General features: G+C 43.6%; 1 protein-coding gene across 6 annotated transcripts in view; it reads right to left on the reverse strand.

Moving 5' to 3' along the window:
- Positions 1 to 27515, reverse strand: part of thsd7ba (thrombospondin, type I, domain containing 7Ba) — a 953049-nt gene that overhangs the window by 373974 nt on the left and 551560 nt on the right. For all 6 annotated transcript variants that reach the window (XM_068035032.1, XM_068035036.1, XM_068035034.1 and 3 more), the window contains exon 13: positions 25184 to 25287. In XM_068035032.1, coding sequence (XP_067891133.1) covers positions 25184 to 25287 — 104 coding nt within the window. The remainder of the gene's footprint in view (positions 1 to 25183; positions 25288 to 27515) is intronic.

Raw genomic sequence — 27515 nt, forward strand, 5'->3', positions numbered from 1 at the left:
TCAACATACAGCCTGTGATCCAGAATCTGGCCTGCCAAAGGTTTGAATCCAGTCCGCTAATCCTGTGTGACTGACAGTGGGCTGCCATGACCCGGCCACACCGGCGGAGTGGTGGTCATAACGCTCGTCCGGACTGGAGCGTTGAATACTGCACGCTTGTCCGACCTGCCTTATGAACTGCTAAGCAAGGTGAGCAATTTAACGAGAGTGTGGGGACAGCTGCTGTATCGACAGTTGCTCTTATAGCGGGAATAAGCATGTGTCTAGGTGAGATTTAATATCTTACTTTTGTTCCCCTGTGGTTGTTTGCTCGCTAGTGAAGGGCTATGATTCAGCAGTGTTAACTGGGCTTGTAATAAGAACTGACACTGTAGGAATAAGGAGCCCACTGGCAAGACCCCCGATCGAGGGCCTGGTTTGACAGGAAACTCAACAAAACCCAAGCAGTGATGATGTTCATCAGTTCTCTCCTGACCAGAAATAACACAGCACCTGCCTGGAGTCTCCTCATTGTTTCTAACTGTCCTGTTATTGTCACTAATAACCCATTACCTTGTAAACACTGCCCTTGCTGTACATATGTCACTATATAACAATATAACAGTACTGGTGGGGACAAGTCTGTCACTATATAACACTGGGGTACAGTGCTGGTGGACACAGGTCTGTCACTGTATATCAGTATGGTACAGTGTACTGGTGGGGCAGGAGGAGACACAGTGGGGAGACACAGAGAGCGGGGAGGCACAGAGAGGGAGGGGAGAGAGGAGAGACAGAGAAAGGGGGGAGACAGAGAGAGGGGGGAGACAGAGAGAGGGAGGGAGACAGAAAAGGGGGAACACAGAAAGAAGGTGAGATCAGAGAGGGGGGAGAGACAAAGAAAGGGGAAGAGACGGAAAGGGCGGGAGACACAGCAAGGGGGGAGAAACAGAGAGGGAGGGAAGACAGAGAGAGAGGAGAGACACAGAGAAGGGGGAAGACACAGACAGAGGGGAGAGACACAGAGGACTGAATTTTATGAGCCCACTGCTGATTTTGCTGGTGGGCGAAAAAATGGCGGACAGCTGACGCAATTTCAAAGGCCACCCACCCCCACGCCCCAATCAGGTGGAGGGAGCAGGCTGCCCATCCCCCACAATGGCGTCAGCTGCTGGTGCGGAGACTCTATTTTTAAAGGGCTGTTAGCCCTACTGGCATATTTAAATATTTAAAGAAAGATGAAATGAAAATAAATAAATACATCTCTTTCCCCCCTCTCCCACATTCCAATAACAATTAAATTAATTATTTGTTCTTACCCCCCCAAAATACTTACCTTTACCATCTGACCTTCCCCCACCCCCTTCAAGACTGCGCAAACTTTAAACTTCAACCCTCCCACCAATCCCTACACCCATAACGTTAATTTCATACCATCAAGCCCCCCCCCCCCACCACCCCAGCACTGAGAAATTTACCTCCTCCCCCCTCCCCAAAAGTGTTGCGCCTCATTTCCTTGAACGGGGATCCAAAGTCATGGGAGGGCCGGTCACCGGGCCGAAGATCGCAGTGGGACATCAAGATTAATGGGAAGTACATGCAAATCTATCAATTAACTTTATTTGCATATGGTGACTGTGCTCCCATCGCTGAGCACAGCGGGGGCCACCACAGTGCCCCACTGCCACCGGGAGGATCGGGCTGGGCCCTGCCGGCGTTGAGGTCCGTGGCAGGCCTCATCCGGGCCCATCTTCAGGTCCCCCCGCCACGTATCGTGACATCGAAGGCTCCTTAAAATCCTGCCAAGAGCAGGGGGAGGAGACACAGAGAGCGGGGAGACAGAAGGAGATCAGATCACTCCTGACAGATGGACATCTTTTCGTAATACTCTGCATCAGCACATCAAGTGTGCAGGCAGACATTGTGCAAGCAAAAACAATGTCAGGTATCTCACCAAATCAGTGCTCAACATAGTGAAGAGAAAGTAAATTAATAAATTAGTCTTCTCATTTAAATTTTGTTCACAAAAATGCACATTCTTTGTTATTTTGAACAGTAGTAAGATAAATTTCGAGGCCGGAATTTTACCGTTATCGCTGGCTCCGGCACGGGTGGAACTCAAACGGATGCAGCCTCCGTTTCCGCGCTGCATCTCCTATCCACCGGCATCACACGCGGGGCAGCCAATTAGCGGCCCCGCGGTGTAACTGAGACCTGAATCGGCTGGTGCGGGTGGGAAGATATATATCATTGGGGGCGGAGCCACATCCGGAATGTCTGACGTAAACCCTTGAAAAATGTTTACCTCAATGAAATTGACCAAGTACTCATTCATTGTTTAAAAATCAGCAGTAGTAGTTGTGGTTCACTGAGAGGCTGCAGTTCTGTTAGTGCAGAAGGAGTTAGAGATTTAAACACAGGTGGAGGAAGTTATGGAGGGGAGAAGCACTCGCTCAGCCCCCCATTTTTCAGATGATTCACTACAGGTCCTCCTTCAGGTGGCTGAGGAGAGGCGTGATATCCTCTTCAACCCAGATGGTAGAACGCAACCGTCGACAGTGACAAAGACGGCCTGGCTGGAGGTCACGGAGGAGGTCAGCAGCCGTGGCGTCGTTCGGCGCACATGGATAGAGTGCCGCAAACGCCTCAATGACCTGCTTCGCTCTGCCCGGGTAAGGGGCATTCCTCATTCATCTAATCGTTATCTTGTCAAAGGAGGGTGTATTTGTATTCATGATGCAGTGTGGAACCCCTGCATGATCATTGCCTGGCTGCCTCCTTGCATTGGGATGCAAGATGGGCACATGTGAGATGAACGTTAAGGAGGGATTGATGAGGGCACGCTCAGCAATGGCATAACAGTTAAAAGCCACATCAACCTATTTGGGTGATTGCGTGAAATGCGCAAAAAAATGTTTGACCTAATTTTTTGCTTTCATTAGGAAAAGAGGGCACACAACACCCAAGAGGGGTCCCGGACAGGTGGTGGCGTGGCCTGTCCAGCATTCCTCAGTAGAATGGAGGAGGACGCATTGTTGATAGCAGGGGAGGAAGGAGGACGAGCCGTAGCAGATGGCGAGGCCGGTGGACATGGCCATGATCGTGAGTGATCCAGAAAGTGGTGTATTAGTGCATTTCGGGGGGGGGAGGGGACAGGGTGGGGGAGGTTGATGGGCCAATGTTGTTATGAGTTACTAATGAACATAATTAAGCCCTCAAAAGTCCCATCACACTGATGTGACCATAATGGACTCAAATATATTTTCTCCACTCTGGCTTTCTGATCAAACTGATCAATATGATTTTCCCAGCAGGTGACCGACTGCATGGAACGGGAAGCATCTCAGTTGTACCACCCATCCACCTCTGAGGTTGAGGACGGCGCCTCAGAGGGCACACTGTCACATCCTCGCAATGCACCAAGCACCAGCGCAGATACAGACACCTCGGTTGGGATTTGCGTGTCCGTGGATTTGATTTCACATCCAGGTGTCAGCACATCACAGGTGCCAGGCCAGCCACCGGAGGCAGAATCGGCCGATGCCTCACACATTCGGAGGAGTGTGGGAGGCCAGGCCAGTGCAGAGCAGCAAGCTGATGACATGCCTTTGAGAACATCCATTCAGCGGGAGATGTTGCAGGTGCAGCAAGCGGTCCTTGAAAATCTGGCGGAGCTGCCTGAGACAATGCGCGGAATTAATCAAACTCTGGCTACATCCATCCATAGTATGATTTCTGCTCACTCTCATGCAATTGAACATCTGGCTTCCCCCATTGGCAGATTGGCGGCCTCAGTGGAAGGGCCAGTTCTGGATGCACTTCGTGACGTCAGATTGATTGTGACCTCCCTGGACCAGAGCATCAGAGAGCAGAATCTGATGCGCTGGCGCCAGGTTGAGGCCGCTCATCCTTCTGATGTCACCACTGAGGAGTGTCCGAGCCTCACGAGGGCACAGGGGCAGCAGATCGCATATGGGAGCTCCTCTCAGGGCGCCTCTGATGCATCCTCCAGCTCCTTGCTCCCTCTGCCAGGGACATGTGATCAGCGAAATCCCAGGGTGTTACAGGGTACTCATGAGATTTCTCAGGAGAACTCTGAGATGCCGGGGCCCTCACGGCCGTGAGCAAGCAGAGGACGTCCGCCAAAGTCATCACAAGCAGGGCAGCAAACAGTTCAGCCACCTGCCTCTGGTGTGTCTGGTGTCGAGGGATCATGAACCCGAAAGAGCACTCGGAAAAGATTTCAGAAATCACTTTAACATCACTAATGGTTTACAGGGTGAATTGAAAGGATTTTTATTTGAATGTGTTATAAAATATTGTAATAAAATCGGGTTCTCTGAGATTTTGTCATGTCTTTCCTGAAGTCATTTCCAACATCGTTGCTCAACAAAAGTAGTTCAACATGTGAGGTCTCACACCTGGGTGGCGTTCCTCATGATGTGAAGGATTGCATCGTTGCATTCTCTCTCCCCGTGAAGGTGAGTGAATTTGCCCTTTCAGAGCCTCACAATTAGTCTTGTCATACGGTAATCCCAACTGTGTGAAAATTTACAGACTCTCAATGGAAACGTCTGCCTCTTAAAGACACCCTTGTCTATCGAGCACTTAGATCCAAATTAAATTCAGCTTCCTCTCCATGACCATCAAGTCAGTGGTGTCCAGCTTCATCATCAGAAACATCATCGTCATCTGATGACACATCGCGATGACACTGATCCTTCTCCAGTGCCTCTCCATTTTCAGTCGCCAGGTTATGCAAGGCACAGCAGACGACAATTATTCTTCCAACCCTTGAAGGTGCGTACTGCAGTGCTGCACCTGAGCGGTCAAGACACCTGAACCTCATCTTAAGCAGGCCTATAGTCTGTTCGATGGTCACTGTGGTGGCCACATGGCTCTCGTTGTATCGTTCCTCTGCATGACGCCTTGGATTCCTCACTGGTGTCATGAGCCATGTCTTCAGAGGATGACCCCCTGTCACCAAGTATCCATCCCTCCATTCTGTCTGGAGGCCTGAAAAATGCAGGTACATGGGAGTTTCGAAGAATGAAGGCATCATGACAAATCCCAGGGTAACGTGCACACGCCTGCATGATTCTCTGACGATCACAGACGAGCTGAACGTTCATTGAATGGTATCTCTTGCGGTTAATCAATGCCCCCAACTGACCTTCTGGGGCTCTGAAGGCCACATGAGTACAGTCAATCACGCCCTGTTCCATTGGAAACACAGATATAGTGCTGAAGCCTCTGGCTCTCTCAGCCTCACAAGTGTTGTCCGCCTTGAACGTGATGAATTGGTTACCACGTTGGAACAATGCATCAGTCACAACCTTGATGCAGTGGTGTGCTGCTGCTTGTGAGACTCCACACAAGTCTGCTGCTGAGGCTTGGAATGAGCCAGACGCATAGAAGTTAAGAGATATTGTAACCTTTAGAGCGACCAGCATTGGATGGCCTCCGATACAGTTTGAGGAAACATCCACTGCCAACATCTCACAAAGAGATGTGACAGTCTCCCGTGACAGCCGCAGTCATCTTCTGCACTGGCGATCTGACAGCTGCAGGTAGCTCAGACGCAGCCGGTATTCCCCTCCTGGTGGGTAGGCACGTATCCTGACATGTGTTCACTAACGGGTGACTCTGCCACCTGCTCTCCCTCCCACATCACGATGGTGCACTGGGTCAGCTTGTTGCACGTTCCCCTGCACATTTGGCCTTCTGTCCCTCATAGGGGCAAGGTCCTCCTCATCTGATGATCCACCTCCACATTGAACAATTCTCATTGCTGTACTACTCACCCAATGCTCTGACCACAGGTATTAGCTTCCAGCAGTTAGGACTGGCTCACGAGATCCCCTTCCTTTCACCACATAAATCAAAGTTGATGGGTCCCCATCAGCAGTGCAGAACACTCAGATGAATCCTTTAGCACTAGTTGCAAGTTACACACCTTGTCAGGATATACAAATAGCATTAGAATTATTTCAGAGTAAAACTGAAAATTGTACTTCCAACTCCCTCCTGAATCAATGCCTGCCGCCCTTAGGTCGCTGCCGGCTGGCCGACACACCCCACGAGCCGATTTACGGACGTTAAATCAGACCTCATACGTAAAATTGTCGTCAATTGCTTTGTAAACGACCTCAATTACCTTTCACTTACTTGTATATGGGCGGAAAGCGCAGACTCGCTTACGCCCGACTTCCGACGTTGGTAAAATGACATCTGCGCGTAATGACGCTGGGGACACAGCCCGATGTCATCGCGCTCCATTTTACCATCCGGACGCCTCCGAAGAGACACGTTTAATGTCGGTAAAATTCCGGCCCTATTGTCTTTATCTTTCTGAGATTTGCTCACCGGCCCCCTATGTTGGATAAAAACTTGAAATGTGGCCCCTCACGCAAAAATGTTGGACAGCCATGCATTAGACTATCTCATTAAGGCCATTGGTCTTTTCTTCTTACCGTGTGTCCAGAATATTCTTTGACTCAAATGTGACAGAAGTATACTACAATTAGAATAGCATTCAAGGGAATTAAACAGTAAGACATTAATAGTCACCTAAATGAAGCGAAATCAATGGTCTGACTTTGAACTTCCAAGATTGGCAGTTACAAGATGTTATACAGTATCATTTCCTTTGAGTCCTCTGCCAGACAAGTCACATGGAAGCAATGTCACTGAAAGGATTGCTCATGCTTGACATTTTCTGATTATTTAGTCCCTTTCTCATAAGCTGACATTAGTCTTGACCCACAACAGCTGCTGGGAGGATCGCTTTCATTATAGAAAGTTATACAGTTCAAGCTGCTGTCAAATTATCTTGTGGCAACATTATTGTTATGGGACTGAGATGTCTATTTCTTGAATTTTGTTTTGATTTAAGATTTTGTGCTGAGATCAAGAACATCACTGGACTGCTTCAGCTGCATCACTTTTACTGACAGCAAATAACTACTCACATAGCAGGCTGAGGAGGTTCTTTTTTCTAATTAGCTATACATTTAGTCAATAAGACATTCCTCCCAAAAGCATCATTTTGAGGTTGTTTACAATTATCTCAATTTTCTCCAATTTAGACCACTTTAGATTCAGTTATGAATGACCCATTAAAATAAATGTTAACACACTTGTGCAATTTGTGCCAATTTTACTGAGGAAGGGGTGAACAGGGACAAGTGGCAAGGGGACTCGGGCTCGCTGAGGATGCATGAGGGAGGGGTAGGAAGGAGCACCGTACATTCTCCTCGGGAAATCACACAAAGGTCTATGGCCTCCAAAATTAAGTGAGTGCCTCAACAGTAAGACTCGAAACGTACAGATTATTGGGCCTCATTCTCAGGAGCATTAGCCTGGCAAGCTGCAAAAGGAGCAGCTAACTGGCAATGTAGAATTGAAAATCAGATCAGCGATCAAGAGGGCAACCGGGATGGTGAGAAATCTGGAACCGGAAAGACACAACTGAGAAAGTGTTGGGTATCTTGTTCAGGAATGAAGTATTTCCGGGAGGATTGATGAGGCAATAGCAATGGCAGTGACAATCGAGGGAGCAGGAAGTGGTGCTGATCATCAGGGCACAGAGGAGGTAGTACAAAGAACAGTACAGCACAGGAACAGGCCATTCGGCCCTCCAAGCCTGCCGAAACTAAAACCTTCTACACTTCCGGGGACCGTATCCCTCTATTCCCATCCTATTCATGTGTTTGTCAAGATGCCTCTTAAACGTCGCTATCGTACCTGCTTCCACCACCTCCCCCGGCAGCAAGTTCCAGGCACTCACCACCCTCTGTGTAAAGAACTTGCCTCGCACATCCCCTCTAAACTTTGCCCCTCTCACCTTAAACTTATGTCCCCTAGTATCTGACTCTTCCACCCTGGGAAAAAGCTTCTGACTATCCACTCTGTCCATGCCACTCATAACTTTGTAAACCTCTATCATGTCGCCCCTCCACTTCCGTCGTTCCAGTGAAAACAATCCGAGTTTATCCAACCTCTCCTCATAGCTAATGCCCTCCAGACCAGGCAACATCCTGGTAAACCTCTTCTGTACCCTCTCCAAAGCCTCCACATCCTTCTGGTAGTGTGGCGACCAGGGAGTACTGTGTGCAATCGTGGTGATGAGTAGGGCAGGGGGAGGTGAAGACTACAATCGGAGGAAACGTCACACTGACAATCAAGGGACAGGAAGGTGTCAGCCAAGATGGGGGCAGGAGGTTGTGCCGACAGATGGGTGGGGGGGGAGGGGCGATGGTGGGGCAGGCAGTGGCTGACTGTGGTCCACATTCTTTGAATGTGGGGTCAGGAGATCTCTCCTGCTCCTCTTGGCTCCACATTCGGATAAGAATATTTTAAAACCTTACGTCGTTGGTTGCGGCTGAACAAGCGGCCCCTTAGCAGCAGGCATATTCCCTGCTGCTAAACTAAGTATCGGAAAACTGCAGGGAATGTACAGCATCAAAGGCCCACTAAATTGCGCTTCTACAAATCTACTGTCAGTTCAAGTGTTACTTTTCATGTAAGTTAAATATGTGGAGCAAGTCCTGTGAGGTTTCACTGCTTTTTTTATATCAATCACTGTATTACGCAATCAAACTTAGCAAGACTGGTATCAATTTTAAACAAGAAGTGCATGGAAATCGAACTCCAGGGGAATAAAATTAAGTTTTAAAAATGCCTCTGCTTAACTCACTGGAGCACCATGCTTCATGATACCCCAGATATAGTCTTCTAAATTAATTATATGTAAACAAACTGCACCTGGATTAAATCATTACTACTATTTAGAAGCACTACTGTGATTGCTTGTGGGCACCAAGGGGATTATTCCCACTTGTTTGTAGTTTGCTGTTAATTTTGCAGCTAACTATATTTGCATTGCAGATTAATCTGCAGTAAAATGCATAAAGAATTCTCAAAGGGTCATTGTACATTATAATCCGATCTGTTGCAAATCAACCCTGCTTAAATTGCACAGAAGTGCTCACTCGATAGCTCGTAAAATTTATACAATGACGAACTGGATCATACAAAACAAGAAGGTTTTGATCCCTGTCTGTGTAGAGTGAGCTGATTTTAGTTTCAGCAAAGGCAGAAGTACTAAAATCTCCCTCAATGCCATGAACTGGAGGGTAGGAATGGGAGTCACTGGTGTTCCCGCTTATTAACTGCTCCAGCAACACCAGGTGGAATTGTATGTATGGTTATCAGGTTACTTATGCTACTAGCATGGTAGTGGTAGTGGTGGTGGTGGTGGTGGTGGGGGGGTTTGTGGGGAGGGGTCTTAGTGGAATATATATTAAAAGTGCTGCTGTTCAGTTAAATTTGGGTCTCCAGGGGTTAAATTCACAAGCTAGCAAGGCTAGGAAATTAGAGGGTTAATTTCAGGTGCCCCTCCCAGCACGGTGTTAACAGAACACTGTCAATTGGTGAGGTCCTAGGAACACCAATTTTGAAACTTGGACATCATTTTCATGTAGATGGACTGCAGTAAGAAGCCTGCACAGGTTGAAGCTCCAATTTCCGGATTACAGGAGTTTGCAGGAGGAATGGGTGAGCCTCAGAATCCATGATGATTCGGTGGGGAATATAGTAGGAAGATCAGAGGCCTCAGGAGTACTATTGTTGAGAGTGCTGTTGTGGGTTAGGGAGGGGGAATTAAGGACCTCGGGAGTACCTCTGAGGCTCCGGGAGGAAGAATGGAGGGCTTGGAGGTCAGTGATGTTAGGAGAGGGAGGTGATTATGGTCAGAACTTAACTTTTTTTAAAACCTATACCTTTAAACCTTTAGTGTTGGTTTTTCTGGAGACAATGGTACCTATGCTGTGATGAAACATAGGTATAATAGGCTTAATTAGGTAGAATTTAGATATAGTTAATATATAATACCTTTTAGAATTAAAGATGGAATAAATGGTCAGTTTTCAAGACTCGCTGAAATTCCCCTTTAAGAAGGTAGAGTTAGAAATTTCAAGATCTTTCAAGAATGTGAACCAAAAACACCTTTTAAGTTGGGAAATCAATTTCAGCCTCTCTGTTGCAACTTGGAGGATAAACACATATTGAAACATCCGGTGTGACATCAGTAAGAGGTAGCAATAAACTTAATTGATAGTGTTGGTAAAATGTAGGCAGATTGACTCAAAAGGTTGTTTCAAGGTATCATAAAAAGACAGCTAAAGGTAATGAAATAATAAATGGAATGGTACTTATGTCAAGTAGTCAAGTAAACACAATTATAAATATTTTGACCAGATAAATGCTCACAACTTCAAGAGCAGGGGAATTCCAGCAAAATATTAAGTGGAGATGTTAGTTAATGATACTACCAAATATAGAGTTCAAGAGCAAGAAAAAGACACACAGATAGGTAACACCTAGATGTTAAAAGGTCATATGATACCTCAGTAACAGTATAAACATGAGGGTTCCTGAAGCAAAAATTAGAAGTGTTGAATTCCTCATCAATACTTCTCACTCTATGGCTTACTTAGGGAATTTAAAGTAAAAGTTTACTTTAAATTTTGATGGATATTCTAAGATATTTTGCTGTAACATTAGTAGGGTTAAACTTTTGGATTCTATTTTAGAAATAAGATTATGTGCTACATCTCTCAGTAATATTTGATACTGTGATATACTTATCCACTTAAAAGTGTATTTCATGTTCAATTCTTTAATAAATATATAAAAGTTAACAAATCATCTCATGTAGAATTCTGTATACAACTACAAGAACCTCCTCTCTGTGTCTCTTTAGGTGGTGAGATACATATTGAAGAGAGTTTCCCAGACACTTATAATAACTGGGATATTTATGACCTAGCCATAATTATTTTTAAAAATAGGCTATCCAAATGATGGTAATATTCTCTGTTAGTTTTCTTTCTTTGAGGGAAAGCTAGTTCAATTCTTTGGACCCAAATATGTGTCTGTAAGAATTTGTCTGGTTTGAATTTAATTAAAGGAGCTTCATAGGGATGTATGCCTGATTTGGTTTAGTCCCTATAAGGGGCTAAAGTCAATCACTTCAGTGCTGGCTGCCTCAAGACAAACCAAAGTTGCAGCAGGGATCTGAAGCCAGTGTTAAGCTGCTTATTTGCATATGTATAAGTCCTCATAGAGTCAATTGGAGATACAGCACTGAAACAAGCCCTTCGGCCCACCAAGTCTGTGCCAACCATCAACCACCCATTTATACTGATCCTACATTAATCCCATATTCCCTCTCACATCCCCACCTTCCCTCAATTCTCCTACTACCTACCTACACTAGGGGTAATTTGCAATAGCCAACTTACCTATCAAAATGCAAGTCTTTGGCTGTGGAAGGAAACCAGAGCACCCAGCAGAAATCCACACAGTCACACGGAGAACTTGCAAACTCCACACAGGCAGTACCCAGAACCAAACCTGCTCGCTGGAGCTGTGAGGCTGCAGTGCTAACCACTGCACCACCCCTGATGCCTGATTCAGGCATGCATTTGTCCTTTCCCAATAGGTGACCAGCACAGTTCCAGTCGGAAGTGTGCGTATGCCATCCGCCCATTATTTTGGCAGCAAAAAATGGGCATTACCTGGCCACATTTAAACACCATAGATACAGAAATAAAAACAGAAAGTGCTGGAAATACTTGGTAGATCTGGCAGCATCTTTGGAGAGAGAAGCAGAGTTAACGTTTCAGGTCTGTGACTTTTCATCAGAACTGGCAAAGGTTAGAAAAGAATTAGGTTTTATGCAAGTGAGGTGGTGGTGGGAGGGGTAGTTGTTGGTGGAGAAGAGAACAAAAGGGAAGATGTGTGATAGGGCGGAGGGCAGGAGAGATTAAATTACAAAGCTGTCATGGGACAAAGGCAAAGAGCATGTTACTGCTTGTGGTGAAAGACAAAGCATTAGTCCAGAGAGAGCGTTAATGGCAGAATAATGAACTGCTCCGTCCACATGAAAAACAGGCACGTGGTTAAAAAATAAAATAAAATAAAATAAATAGAAAAATATTAAAAAAGGCCAGTCATGCTCTGAGATTGTTGAACTCAAGGTTGAGTCCGTAAAGCTGTAGAGTGCCTAATCGAAAGATCAGGTGCTACTCCTCGAGCTTGTGTTGATGTTCACTGGAACACTGCAGCAGGCCAAGGACAGAAATGTGGGCATGAGAGCAGAGGGGTTGAAATGGCAAGCAACTAGAAACTCGGGGTCATGTTTTCAGACTGAGTGGAGTGTCATGGAACCATATTTATTTTCTCCTCAGATTAAAACAGTGTGTCTTTAAGACTCTGTTAAAAAACAGCGCATCTTTAAGATAGGGAGAGAAGCTTTTGGATTTCTGAGGCACAGTATGCCAGCTGCACTTGTTACCTAGGCCACAGCAGGAGAGAGAGAGAAGTCCCATGGTATAATGTTTTGATTTGACTGTGCGCAAAACTGCAAAAACCGGTCTGAAACAAGTGTGCTGCTGAAGACAAGAGCTATCTATTCTCTCTCAGCAGAAATTCTACAAGGAGCTACAGGCCAAGTTAATTGCCTGAAGAAGGAAAAAAGCCTTTTTATTTGAAGAGACCGTTTGTATTGCTGAAAGTAGCAAAACCCCTTTTCTTTACTTTCAAGCCGGGAAGTATTTGCTTCAAGACTGAATCTCTCTTGACTGGTTGTATTTTCTGGAATTCGCCAGTGGTCTTGATGCGTGCTGCAGCCAAAGTGTTTTGAATGCTTATCTACTGATGAGACTATTTTATCAAATCCACGTGGCGATTTCGAGTGGCATTTGATTATTTTCACACTAGGATATCTCACCTATCAGGAATGTGACCCACAAAGACTTACTTATTTATTTATTCTTAAGTAACAGCTAATTTTTAAAACATAATTAAAAAAAAAACCAGTTAACCATAATTTTTGAATATATGTATGTGAAGGGGGGAGTTAGGTTAAAATAAGACGTTATAAGGTTTTTAGACATAGGTTTATCCTAATAGTGTTTAAGATTTAGTTTTAACAAATAGTTAATTTGTTGCTGTCTAAAGATATCTGGTTTGGTCTGTTTTTTTCTGGAGGTACTAGAGCGTTTAATTTGGCTGTTTTCTGGTTGGGTGGGAAAACTTTAATATGCTGTGACCTGTGGAGTGATGGGGCTGAATTGACAGAGCTTTGCTCCTGCCTCAGCCGTAACAGGAGGTATTCTGCAAAGTAGTCACTCAATCTGCGTTTGGTCTCCCCAATGTAGAGGCAACTGCATTGTGAGCAACAAATACAATATACTAAATTGAAGGAGATACAAGTAACTCGCTGCTTCACCTGGAAGGAGTGTTTGGGGCGTTGATGGTGAGGAGAAAGGTGGTAAAAAGGCAGGTATTACACCTCCTGCGATTGCATGGGAAGGTGCCGTGGGAAGGGGATGAGTTGTCGGGGGTGATGGAGGAGTGGACCAGAATGTAGCGAAAGGAATGATCCCTTCCTCTCCCCTATCAGCATTCCGAAGGGAAGATGTGTTTGATGTTGGCATTATGCTGGAGGTGGTGGAAATGGCTGAGGATGTTCCTTTGGATGTGGAGGCTGGTGGCATGGAAAGTGAGGACAAGGGGAACCCTGTCGCAGTTCCGGGAGGGAGGCGAAGGGGTGAGGGCAGACGTGCAGGAAATAGGTCGGACACGGTTGAGGGCCCTGTCAACCACAGTGGAGGGGAATCCTTGGTTGAGGAAAAAGGAAGACATGTCAGAAGTATGCTGTAGAAGGATGCATCATCAGAACAGATGCATTGGAGATGGAGAAACTGGGAGAATGGGATGGAGTCCTTACAGGAAACAGCATGTGAGGAAGTGTAGTCAAGAACTGTAACGTTAACTCTGTTTCTCTCTCCACAGATGCTGCCTCACCTCCTCAGTATTTCCAGCACTTTCTGCTTCCATTTCAGATTTCCAGCATCTGCAATAGGTTGCTTTTATTACCATAGATACGGATACAGCCTAAAATAGCGTGTTTCATGCAATTAATGTTAGTGTGACCATATTTTGATTGAAATGGCTCAATTCAATTGACGTTAGTTCCAGGGTAGTCTGATGAGAATCTGCTTCTTGCATTAGAATTAGTAAAAAGGACAGAAAAGCCATGTTGATGGTCAGTCAGGCCCTCTAGTTGGAGTAACCTGTACCACTGAACCCAAAGTAATATCTGCAGCAGATCCAACTTCGTAACAATTATCTTTAAGCTGCTGCCACAAAGTCAGTCTTGGGAGCGTGCCATCTAGGATAAAAGATTCTTTAAAGAATTGAATTGTCATGAAAAATTGTTTGAATTTAAAAACAATAAGGGGTAGGTGCTGCAGACCTTTGTGCGGCTGACGACAAAATGTAGACTGAGAATAAAATTGAAAAATAAAGCACAAGAGGAGGACTTCAAGCCTTTCACAATATTCAAAGGCTGTGAAAGAGTTGCATAAAAAATCTTGGGTTGGACAAGTTGAGATGTAACAAAAGGGTTAGGAGATGAAGAAAGATGTTTATTTGTTTTATTTAGAGATACAGCACTGAAACAGGCCCTTCGGCCCACCAAGTCTGTGCCAACCAACAACCACCCATTTATACTAACCCTACAGTAATCCCATATTCACTACCACCTACCTACACTAGGGGCAATTTACAATGGCCAATTTACCTATCACCTGCAAGTCTTTGGCTATGGGAGGAAACCAGAGCACCTGGCGAAAACCTACACAGTCACAGGGAGAACTTGCAAACTCTGCACAGGCAGTCCCCAGAATTGAACCTGGGTCCCTGGAGTTATGAGGCTGCAATGCTAACCACTGCGCCACTGTGCCGCCCATGTTAACAGCTCATAGCAAGAATTAAAATTGTGATAGAAAAATAGGAAAAAGCAGGTGCTGCCTGATATGCTAATGCTTTCAAGATTTTCTGTTTTTATTTAAAAAGCTACAACATTTCTTTTGTTTAAGTATCTCTCTTAAAAAGGTGTCTGTGTGTATGTTTTTGATGCCTGCTCCACCCTCTTCTTTTCACAGAACTAAACGCAGTTCAACCCTCTTTAGTCTTTGATAATGGGCATATATTATGCATTTTAATCAATGTCTTTTTCATAAGCATACGCTGTCTTAAGTTTGTTAATTGCTTCTTTTGTGTACGTAAGCACACGTGTACTATTTTTGAGATATTTTGAGTAATTATTTTGGATTTGAACTGATTTAAAATAATTGAATACTCCTTGGGCTCATGACCTGGGAACATTACATAACATTTTGCACTTTGAGTTCATAACCCAGTACAGGATTGAACATTTTTCAGCTGCATGAAAGTGTAAATATGGTTGTTGGGTATATTCATTTCAATTTAAAATTCTGCACCCAAAAAGGGGAGATTTGTGGAAAACTCTTGTGCTGTATATTAGAAGTTAAAGATACTGGTGTGAATTTATTTCTACTAAAGTTTACTTGTGCAGCTGTTAAAAGCACACAGTTTTTTTTTACAAAAAGACAGTAAGAATGTAATTTCCCTCTTGAATGCCTCAATTGAACCTGCCTTCACCACACTCTCAGGCCGTGCATTCCAGATACTAACCTAAATTCTAGTTATTGTAAATTATATGGATGTCTCTAATTCCAGTCATAAGATTATCACATATATAAAAATTGGATTATTTGCATTTCTTGAAGGATTAATGATCTTTAGTGGATTAAGCAGTTACTGTTGAGTGTAATTGATGTGTTAGAGTTGTATTGGATGTCAAAGAGTGTGAATGTTGTTCAAAGTTTGGACATTTGGGGGGATTCTGCCTGTTCATTCATTTTCATTGTACTGGAATGTAATGGCTGTTAGCAAACTGACAGAATCCTTTGATGTTGTGACTGACTGTAGTCATGCAAAAGGTAATGAAAAAGAAATGTGAAGATCTATTCTATCTCTATGGCAACAATCTGGAGACAGCTTGTAATTGGACTGGACTACCCGAAAAGTTAATAAAATCAGGATTTTGGATACCTCTTAAATAAAAGTTAAATGTTTTCAAAAAATTATTTCAATCTGAGAAACCTTGAAGAACAAAGCCAGAAAAGAAACTACTGTTATTAAATGAGCATTAAGGAACCAAAATTTCATGATGAGAATCTTTCGAAAGTTAATAATGATGTTGCTAATAATTTCTGCTGTTTTAATGGATTTTCAATTCCTAACTATGGGACAAAAATAAGTTTGGTAGGATCTTGGTGCAAATTTTAAAGGTGCAAAGACTTTAAAAAAAGTAACAATGTTTTGTTCTTTTTCATTTGGCAAAAGTTATTTTATGTCTACTTGAAATCTCCAAGTAGCTACAGAACACGGATGGATACTGATTGATGGACAGAAAGAAAGATTTGCATCAGTATTCACAACCACAGGGCGTCCCAAGTACTTTACAGCCAATGAAGTACTTTTGAAGTGTAGCCACTGTCATAATGTAGAAAACACTTCAGCCAATTTATGCACAGCAAGCTCCCACAAACAGCAATACGATAATAACTAGATAATCTGCTTTTCAGTGATATTGGTTAAGGGATAAATATTCACCAGGACACCAGTGATAACTCACCTACTTTTCTTTGAAATTGTGCCAAAGAATCCACCTGAGATGGCAGTCAGAGCCTTGGTATAACATCACATTTGAAAGACAGCAGCCCTCCATCAGTCCTGCACTGGAGTGTCAGCCACAATTTTGGGCTCAAGTCTCTGGAGTGGGATTTGAACTCACAATCATCTGATTCAAAGGGGAGAGTGCTACCAACTGAGCCAGGGCTGACATTTTGAAGGGTATTTGGGTCTGTGTACTTTTCAATGCAAAGAGGTTAACCCTTTCTACCAGTAGCTGAGGTTTTCCTCTTTCCAGTATCAGACTAACTCTGCTTCAATCTTCACAAAGCAACAGCTTTCGCATTGTTGAATGTAAACACATTGTCATGCACAGAATAGACATATATTCCTGCTTTTAAGATATGAACTTTATTCAATGTGGAATCTTTGAAATTGACTTTCCCTTTAAACAATGGACAATGTGCTGCAAGATGGCTGCCAAAGGTCAGCTGACTTGGTCTGTATATTCAAACTGTCTCGAAAGGACAAAAGGATATATTCCAGACTAAGAGGTGTCAATTACATCCATCCTGAAACCATCAATAGATACTCCTGAATTGTGTGGGTTCTTCTGAAACAAAGACGGTGTGAAATATCTACATCATAATCGGATTATACCCATCCAGACATCAATGGATGGCCACGGAGTCCACATCTTGGTCCATTGTGTCAAATAACGGAGACTCCAATTTGATGGATTTTGACCTGAAAAGGCACCCCCCCGGGAAAGAGGGAGAGAGATCACAACAACCTCACAGAAGGAGTCCAGCCAAGGGCTGTGGAAAGATCCAGCCTAACAAAAAGAGGAAGCTCTGCTGTTAATTCTACACTTCAACCTGGTGCAGCAGAGAACTGAAAGTGATCGCTATCTCCAGTCTAAAATCTTAACCACCATATGTTTACAATACCACTGCAAATTCAAGACTAAAAACAACCCAGGCCTGCACCTTTAAAAGAGACTGTTCTACTTAGAAGATTCAACAGGTTTATTGTAAATACGAACACCTACCACAACTTGAACTCTTACCCTTTGCCTTCTGTCCATCTTCTTTTGAGAGTGCATGTGACAGTGGAAGCATGCTTGAGTGGTGTTGCAAACATTTTGGGAATAGTTCATCTTCTGTTTTAAACCTACAGGAATACCTGTCACTGTCTGTTTACTTGGCAAGTAAAACACTCAGGCTAACTCACCATTTTAAACAATTGGGAGGTGAACAGTGAGAACTTACCACCTTCTGAGCATTACTAAATTTTAAATTTCTCAATTTTAGTGGCTGTTTCCACATAGTGACAAAAGGAAATCATGAATTGACAAATTAACCACTTGGGTTCTCAAGAGCCATAGTGGATTCTTTATTTTTCTTTTCTTTTGAAACAGGGGACCATAGTTTTTAAGACTGTATGAGTTCTTTGACATTAAAATGACTTCAGAGTTACAAAGCAACAAAGCTAAAAGTGTTGATGAAGCAGAAATCAGCAGACATCAAGTTGGGGCCTGGTTTTAACTCACTCAAAATCAATTCGCTTATGCAGAGTTAAAATTGGGCCTGAATTCAAATGCCACAGTATGGTGTTAATTTGGATTAAAACTTTGCCTCTCAAAGGATCAGATTTAACCCATTCAGCCCCTTTGAGGGTCATTTGTTTATCTTCTGAGACAGAGTGCCCAAGCAGTGGGGGAGGGGATATGGGAGTTAACTCCAAATGCAATTGTCAGCACTTCTATCTTGACTGTAAAATCAATGAGCCAGGATATTATTTGTTTCTGAAATTGGAATTGATAGGTTAAATTGATGAGTTGCTGTTCAAGCACTCAAGAAGGGAGAATTTGCTTGAAGCTAAGGGGAAAGGAAGGAATCCAGTCTAGGTGGTTCCTGCCCAATGCTTTGTATCAAGGAAGAAAGTTTTTTGGGGAAAATAAAATTGGACATTGATATATCTTATCAGTCCAACAATACTGCTGAATCTAGGGTCATTTTGAAATGATAAAAGAGACTCAAGCACAAAATAAAAGAAGGTCCAAGAAGAAGTTAAGTAAATTTTTAAAAATCTGTTGATAACTTGGATTAAGTTGGGAACATTTAATCGATGTTTTAAAGGTTACTGATAATATTGTCCTGGACAATAAAGTTTCTCCAGGGCTCATGAATAAGATGAAGTGGAAATATACTAGATGTGTAGAAATGGATGAGAGGAGGTGATTGAGGATATAAAGTAGAAACAGGAGATTTATACCACCAAATGGGTGTTATGTGATAATGGGTGAATTGGAATCAATCCAAAGGGGTTAGGGAAAGATGTGTGAGTGCATGGTAACAAAAATCACCTGGGCACATTCCACCATTAATCTGATATCAATGTACATTCAAGGGAAACTCAGGAAAATGTAGATGAGAATAATTAATTGGTAGCTTTCTCTTGGAAATGTTTCTGTCCTTACCTACTCTAAGCAATAATAAATCTGCATTCGATAGCCTGGGCACTTTCCAAGATATTAAGACAGTGCAAGGGGAGATAAGTCAAGTGCTTTTACAAGCTTCCATTTTAGATTAAAGCTTCCATTTTAGAATAAGGTATTCTATATAAACAGTATAGTTAAATAAGACAGCTAAGGATTGAAATTTTGCCTAGTCAAGTCTGTCCTTCGAGCATTCCAAGTAAAGGAGTCATTCATTCATTCTTCTTATGTTTTATAGAATGGTTTTGGGGAGGCTGGGAGGTTAGATGCTGTGGGCTGGATTTTAAGAGCCCGCTGCTGATCTCGGCGGCGAGCTCAAAAAATGGTGGCCCGCACATGTGGGCTGCATGCCAAAGAGCCACCGCAATTTCCCACGCGGCGGCTCGTTTAAATAGCCGGGACGGCACGCCCCCCTCAATCACGTGGAGGGGGCGGGCTGTCCGTCCCTGGCAATGGCATCAGCTTCCTGTGCGCAGGCGCTGGTGCCACTTTTAAAGGGCATCCAGCCCTGCTGGCAAATTTACATTTTAAAAGAAATATCCCCCCCCAAAATATATCGAATTAATTTCTAATGCCCCTTTCCCACCCCCAATAACAATTAAATTAAGTATTTGCCCTTTCTGCCCCACAAAACAACTTTTAAATCTGACCTTCCCCCCCCTCCCCCACCAAGACTGCACAAAGTTTAAAGTTCACCCCTTCCCACCACTACATTTATTTGACCCTATCCCCCCATAATTCCCACACTGAAAATCTTAACTCCTCCCCCTCCCCGCTAGTGTCACGCCAGCATTCCCTGCACAGGAAATTGAATGCGCGGGAGTGACAGCTGCTACGCTGAAGATCACGGCGGGCCTGGAAGATTTAAGATAAGTTTATTTAAATTCATTCAACTCATTCATTTAAATATTTTGATTCAGTTCCCGTCAACCAGTGGTGGGGCTGGGGGGAGGCCGCCATGGGGACTTGCTGCCAATGCGAGGATCGAGCCGGGCCTGCAGCGGTTCAAGCTCACTGCCAGCTTCTCAAGGGCAATTAGGGGTGGGCAATAAATGCTGGCCTAGCCAGCGATGCCCAAATCCCATGAATGAATAATTTTTAAAAATGACTATTCGGCTGAGACAAAGATCAGGATTGATGGGAAACCTTTCAGGGAAACAAGGATAAGGGTGCCTTTAATGCACTCAAGGAAAGCCTAAAACCTAGATCCATTCTGGGAGCAAGACTGGACTGCTCACTTGTATTACCACAAAGCCATTCTCAAGATTGATAACATCTACAAGGTTTCAAGGTGATCAAGTTGTATGTCTGTTACCAACTAGGCTATAAATATGACCTTTGTATTTTTACTTTTTTACTTCTAGCATTGTGGTTTCTTTTATAAACATTGGAACAAGGCTCCATCTCGTCTCCGAGTGTCACAGACCAAATCTAATATAAATCACTTATAGTTTAAGAGAATAGCAAGAATGATTGTCCATTATTTTCATAAAAGCAAAATAACTGCAGATGCTAGAAATCTGAAATAAAAAGAGAAAATGTTGGAAATAATCAGCAGGTCTGGCAGCATCTGTGGGAAGAGAAGCAGAGTTAATGCTTCAGGTCAGTGACCTTTCATCAGAACAGGTAGATGCTGCCAGACCTGCTGAGTATTTCCAGCATTTTCTGTTTTTATTCTCCATTATTTTCCTATGAATGAAATTCATGAAAATGATCCAATGATTTGTTTCAATGAGATTTACATCATTGTGCCATTTGTAAAGAAACACAACTCTGTCAAACACTTTTTCAACAACAAAAACAATTTGGACTTATATAGCACCTTGAGCAGAGAAAAACATCCCACAATAATTGGCAGAAGTGTAATCAGATAAAATGGTCGCCAAAACAAAGGAAAGATATTAGGAAAGGTGGCCAAAAGCTGGTCAAAGAGGTGGGTATAAAGAAGGAGAGGAAGGTGAAGAGGGTGAAGGGTTTATGGAGGGAATTGCAGAGTGTGTGCTTTAAGCAACTGACTATATAGCTATCAATTGTGGAGCAATGGGAATGGGGCTTGCACAGGAGGCCAAAGCCGTAGAATGCATAGTTCTAGGGCTGGGAGTTTGTAGGGCTGGAGTAGATTACAGAAATAGGAAGCAACAAGGACATGGAGTATAAGTTGACCCGGCCCATTATACGGTCCCATTTTTCCAGCCTCAAAAATCATGTTTTTGCATAAAATCAGCATATAAATCGAGCCTCCTCAAACCACCCCAAACTTTTCAGCCACGACATGCTATACTTGCATTAGTAGTCAGTCTCAATTTTTCATTCTACAAAAGCATATTTTATTTACCGGTGCCTTATAACTGGGTGCAAGGGATCAAGCAGGTGATAGGGCCTGTGTTGTGAAGAGTTTAAGACATGCCCACTCTTTGCATTGGATACCGATGACAATGAATTTGGTGGGTTTTAAAACGCTTTGATTGTGGTTAAAATAATCTTTGTACAGTTAATTTATTCAATAAGCCATGTCACATTAATTTATAATGATTTACCGATGTTATGATTTCCTTTCACATTTCAAAATGGCGACCACCCACACCCACGCCGGTGGTTCACTTTTATACTCAGCATATAAGTCGATCCCCATTTGTGGAAGGATTTTTAGAAGCTTCAAATGTTGACTTATACGCCGGCATCTACGGTAAACATTGGACAGAAATTTAAAATATCAGGCATTAGCAAATGGGAGCCAATGTAGGTCAGCTAAGTAAGGGGATAGGATAAGGCAGAATTTTGGATGAACTGACCATTCTGAAGGGTGGAGAATGGGAAGCCAACCAGAAGATCTTTGGAATAGTGGAATCTGCATATGGAGGACTGAATTTATCCATGCTTGTAGGGTCCATGCTTGTAGGGCTCCCGGCACCAGGCCAGAAAGGTGAGGGAGAGCCCTGCCTCGGCCTTTCAGAGCTTCCACCGGCACAATTCAACAGCGCTCAGGTACTTAAGTGCCCGGCACAGGTAACCCGTCCCTTTGAGGACAGGGATCTACAAAAGCATATTTTATTTACCGGTGCCTTATAACGCTGCTCGCCAATCAGAGGGTAGGTAGATCAGTAGTATCAGCAGTGCCACTAGGATCAGTGGCCACTACCAGCAGGCCTGAGACCAGACCCAGCACTGGAGCCAAGGCCAGAAGTAAGTGAGGGGGGTGGGGGGGGTCACCAGCCCAATCCAGCAGGCCCTGATAATGGGCGGGTGGTGGGGCTGCAGGGGAGACTGGGTAGGGTGGGGTGGTGTGCAGGGTGGGCGATTTGGACAGGGGGGATGTTACCGGAGGGGCGGCCTTTGCCTCCAAGGGACCTCCATAAGCCACAAATTGTCCAGGGAGGACAAGCCCACAGAATGGCCACTTTGTTTGACTAGGTGACCTCCCCTCATGATGGAGGTCACCCCGCCACTGGTTTAATTCCAGCAGGGTTGGGAAGAGGCTCTTAAGTGGCTACTGATTGGCCACAAGGGCCTCAATTGGCTTCTGGGTGGGAAGGCAGTCTCCGGCCTTTCCCGCCCCTGATTTAATCGCAGTGCAACGGGCCCTGCACAGTCCCCCTGCCTTCCGTCACAATTCTAATCCCCCCCACTTCTAACCCATTTCCCAGGAGCTCATTAAATCCTGCCCAGAAAATACATGGATGAGGGTTTCAGTGGCAGATGGTCTCAGACAGGTTCAGAGGCTGGTGATGTTACAAATGTAGAAGTTGGCAGTATTTACGATGGCATGTATATGGAAGCTCAGCACGAGGTTGAATAGGATTCCAAGATTGCAAATAGTCTGGTTCAATATAAAACAATGGCTAAGGAGGAGGAGGATGAAATCAGTGGCAAGGGTACAGTGTTTGTGCTGGGGGCTGAAGACGATGACTCATGATGATGTTTCGGAATAGAAGTGTGTAGTTGAGGAACAGGAGGGAGCAAAAGCAAGATCCTCATGGGAAGAGAAGCCATTAGTAGAGATGCTGTGGCTAAGATTGGTAAAAGTGGAAGCAAGAAAGGACAACCCCATTGAACTGGACAAAGGAGGAAAGGCTTTGGAGAAGGATAATATGGTCAATTGTGCCATGGATGCAGAGGGGTCAAGAAGAATGAAGATGGATACTGCACCATGATCACAGTCACATAAGATGTCATTTGTGACTTTGGGGAGGGCTATTTCAATGTCGTGGCAGGGACAGAAAGCTGAACGGAGAAATTCAGACATGGAGTTGGTGAAAAGATGGGAACAAATTTGGTCAACAACATGTTCAAATAGTCTGGAGAGGAAAAGGAGGTTTGAGATAGGATGATAGTTTGCAAGGACAGACTGGAATATTTGAAAAGTGGGATGATGACAGCAAATTTAACAGTAGAACAGTACCTGAGGAGAGGGAACTATTTACAACCTCAGTTAACATGTGGCTCAGAAGGATAGAACTTCAGTGAAATAAGAAGATGAAGGGCAAGGAGATCTGAGATGAAGAAGTAAATCTTAATAAGAGGATGTGGAGTTGCTTAGTGCAGAGGTAGAGAATGGAAAACAGGGAGGGGGATACCACCATGATAACCTTGGGTGTTGCTTGGAATAGGGAATGATAGACAATAAGAATTTTAAAAGACAGATGCAAGGGGTTAAATAAAGTGAGGTGCTTGAGGGATGAGGAAACACCAAAGGAATAGCGAGAGAGACCATGGAGTAATTTGGAGATAATGGACACTGTCACCCTAAGTTTGGGTGGGGCAGTTGGTGGAAATTATAGCTCGTTGGGGAGCCACCGATGAGCCATGTTTTTGTCAATGCTGGGATGTTAATGACATGATCCACAATAAGGTGAAGGATTGCAAGGGTCTTGTTCACAAAGAACAGACATTCTGAATGGGAATGCAAAGAGCAGAAGTGATTGTTGATCCACAACAAAATCCAAGGGGGCGGTGGTGGGTCAGTTGAGTGAAGTCAGAGAATGGTTGGCAAGATTAGCCCCCCTTGTGGGTGTGCTGAGTGAGAAGATCAGTGATAGAGGACGGTGGGACAGTTAAGGTTGCTGCTTGTAAGGAAGCAACAATAAAGTGCTTCCAAGGACCCTTTGGAGAATTCCAAGAGACGGACAAAAGGCAGTTGTGGGCTTAGCCAAACAGGATTCAAGTTTGGCATGGCAGTAGAGTTTCGCGATGGGCTGAGATAGGGATTAGATAAGACAAAGTTTCCACTGGAGCTGAAAAGTAATGTGGATAATAGTTAACTGAGAGAGGAGGAGATAGGAGTGAAAGGCCCAAGAAAGAGATAAAAGGGAAATAAAAGTAATTATAAAGCACAAAGTATCCACAGAATAAAAACAGGCCATTGAACCTAACAGATCCATGTTGGCATTCAAGCTTCACCCATGGGTTCAAGTCTGGAGCACAAACTAAAAGGCACACTCAAATGGACACAAAGTGAACTTGGGTTACATGGCATAGATTAAAAATAGATCTCCTGGTTGTAAACAGAAGACTTCTTACTCTAGATGCCATGTAATGGATGAATCAAAAATTGTTCAACTTAGTACACTCAGTACACCTTAAATGTTACAATAAAATGGTACAATATCCAAGTAATCAACTGCTAGGTCACTGCTGCAAACTTTACTGGATCAACAATCTCACCAAATACTAAAGTACTCCACAAACAAAGTTCTCAGTAACGCAGCAGTGCTACTTTAACTTCTTCAGCAACATGTGTCTTGTCCATAATGGAGTACTACAACTGACTGATTCAAACCAGTTGGCACATTTATACCTTACAGCTAGGGGGTAAAAAACTAGAAACAAGATAGAGTCTGAAATCAAACCATGTTGCAGTTTCAAAGTACGAATGACAAAGGAAAAAAAAAGCAGCAGAATTGCTATGTCAGAGAATTTATTGTAACAATGTGCCTCGATCAGAATAGTTCCTTAATGTAAGCACAAAGAATTTACTCTGGCTCATTATAGCAACATCATTCTCCATTATTATACAATACTGAGACATTGCCACATGGTTGGAAAATTCATGAGACCATTTGAAATTCATACTATTTTGTAAAAATCTCTCAAGTGGCTGCTGGTGAAACATGAAAAATCACAAAAGAATCTTACCTCTGGCTTGCAAACCAGATCCACAGGCCTCATTTGCTCCAGTAGTTCCTTGCCTGACATAATCAGGTGCCAAGATGCAGTGAAGCCACTTATGCGTCTTCCACCTAAAGTGAACAAAGAAGGTAGAGATAACTGCTTCCATACTGTGATAGAATGTTATCTTCAGATCTACTCAAGTTAAGATTGTTTTCTTTTAAACTCCCTCAAGGAGCTGTGACTGATATACTATACAAATAAGGTACCAAAACTGGGGAAATTAATATTTGTTTCATACAGAAATACTGGTTAGGATAAGCAATTACAGACTCATTGGGTTGCATTCTATAAGCCCATGGGTGAAAAAAATGGCGGCCCGCCTGTGCAGGCCACGTGCCAAAGAGCCGCCGCGATTCCAAGCGCAGCAGCACAATTAAATAGCCAGAGCAGGCCATCCCCCCGATCATGCAGGTGCTGACGCCATTTTTAAAGGGCTGACAGCCCAAACCAGGACATTTAAATATTTAAAGGGAAATTGAATTAAATTAAATAGATACATCTCCTTTGCCCCTCTCCCACCCCCCCAATAACAATTAAATTATTTATTTGTCCTTCCCCCCAAAACACTGACCTTTACTATCTGACCATCCCCCCGCCCGCTCCCCCCACCCCCCGCAATTGCACAACTTTAAACTATAACCCTTCCCACCATCCCCTACACCCATGATGTTAGGTTGACCCCGTCCCCGTTCCCTCCCCACCGCAACTCCCACATTTACCTCCTCCCCCCTCCCCACCAGTGTTGTGCAAGTATTTATCTAAATATTTAAATTGCCTTCCTGTCTCCAAGCGGCGGGGTGGGCCACCACGAGGCCTCGTTGCCACCAGCAATATCCGGCTGTGCCCTGCTGTTGTTGAGGTCTGTGGTGGGCTTGATCTGGGGCCAACATCAGGCCCCCCGCCATATATCCCGCTGTCGAGGGTTCTATAGAATCCAGCCCATTAGTTTTATTGCATGTAACATAATGGAATCAATTAGGAGTAAACTTTGATATTATCTATACAGCAACAATCTTGTAATCCAGAATTGACACTGGTTTTGATCGGGAAGATCTTGTCTGACTATCCTTCTTGATTTCTTTGAAGAAGTGGCAACCCAAGTCAACTATCGTAGCCCTAAGACTTTGTGTATTTTGACTTCTAGAACGCATTTGGTAAAGATCCACATGAAAGGTTCTTAATTGAGCTTAAAGTTCTGCAGGCTCAGGGCAATACTATTATATGGTTAAGAAATTGTCTGACAGGTAGAATGAAATGGATACTAGTTACAGGAGTAATGTCAGGATGAGAAGCCCCAGAACTTACTATTGGGACTAGTATTGTTTGTAATTTTGATCAATAAGTTGGATTCTGAAGCCCCATGTAAATTGATCGAATTTGCAGATGATACTAAACTTGGAGGGCAATGGAAGAAGGCAAGCCAGAAATTACAGTATAAGTTATACAAAATAGGTGAGTGAAGTGAACTGAGCAACCGCAGATGAAATTTAATATATACACGTGTAAAGTATTGCATGTAAGAAAAAAAAGATGGGCAACATCCATACTTCATGAATTCTGTTGATTTTGTTAAAACTGAAGTTGCAGGAGACCTGGGAGTCTCAGTAGACTCAACATTCAACAAATTCAGTCAATGCAGAGCAGCAATCAATAAAGCTAATCAAATGCCAAACTGCATTGCCAAAAAAGCATAATGGAAGTTAGATCAAACTATTTAGTGCTCTGGTCAGACAATACCTTGATTACCATGTCCAGTCTCGGTCAGCGAAATGCAAAGGCTGGAGACGGTGCACAGAAGAATGATGATTATCTCTAGTATCAGAGGTCTAAGTTATGAGGAGTGACTGGAGGGACTTGGACCTTTCGGCCTGGAAAAAAGGAGTCTGAGAAGTGATCTTACAGAGGTAGTAAGGTAGTAAATGATATGGAAAAGGCTATTCTGAAATACCACTTTGAATTAAACTGGGGAGCAGAAGGGGAGATAAATTCAAACTAGTGAAAGATAACTTTGGAACTCAGGAGGTTCTTCTTCATATAGGGAATGTTCAACGCTTGAAATGGAATTCTGGGTGGAGTGGTAGAGGTGAAACCTGGAATTATTTAAGCAAGAATAAGAATCAGCAATGGTGGGTGTGCAGTGATGTCCTGGATGTTTCTTTTGGTTTTGTGGCGTCAGCCATGCTCAGTGGGTAGCACACTTGCCTGAGTTAGAAGGGTGTATGTTCAAGCCCCACTCCAAAGCCTTGAGTACAAAATCTAGGTAGACACTCCAGTGCAGAACTAAGGAAGTGCTGCA

Source organism: Heterodontus francisci, chromosome 7 (assembly GCF_036365525.1).
Source record: "Heterodontus francisci isolate sHetFra1 chromosome 7, sHetFra1.hap1, whole genome shotgun sequence".
Classification (NCBI taxonomy): domain Eukaryota; kingdom Metazoa; phylum Chordata; class Chondrichthyes; order Heterodontiformes; family Heterodontidae; genus Heterodontus; species Heterodontus francisci.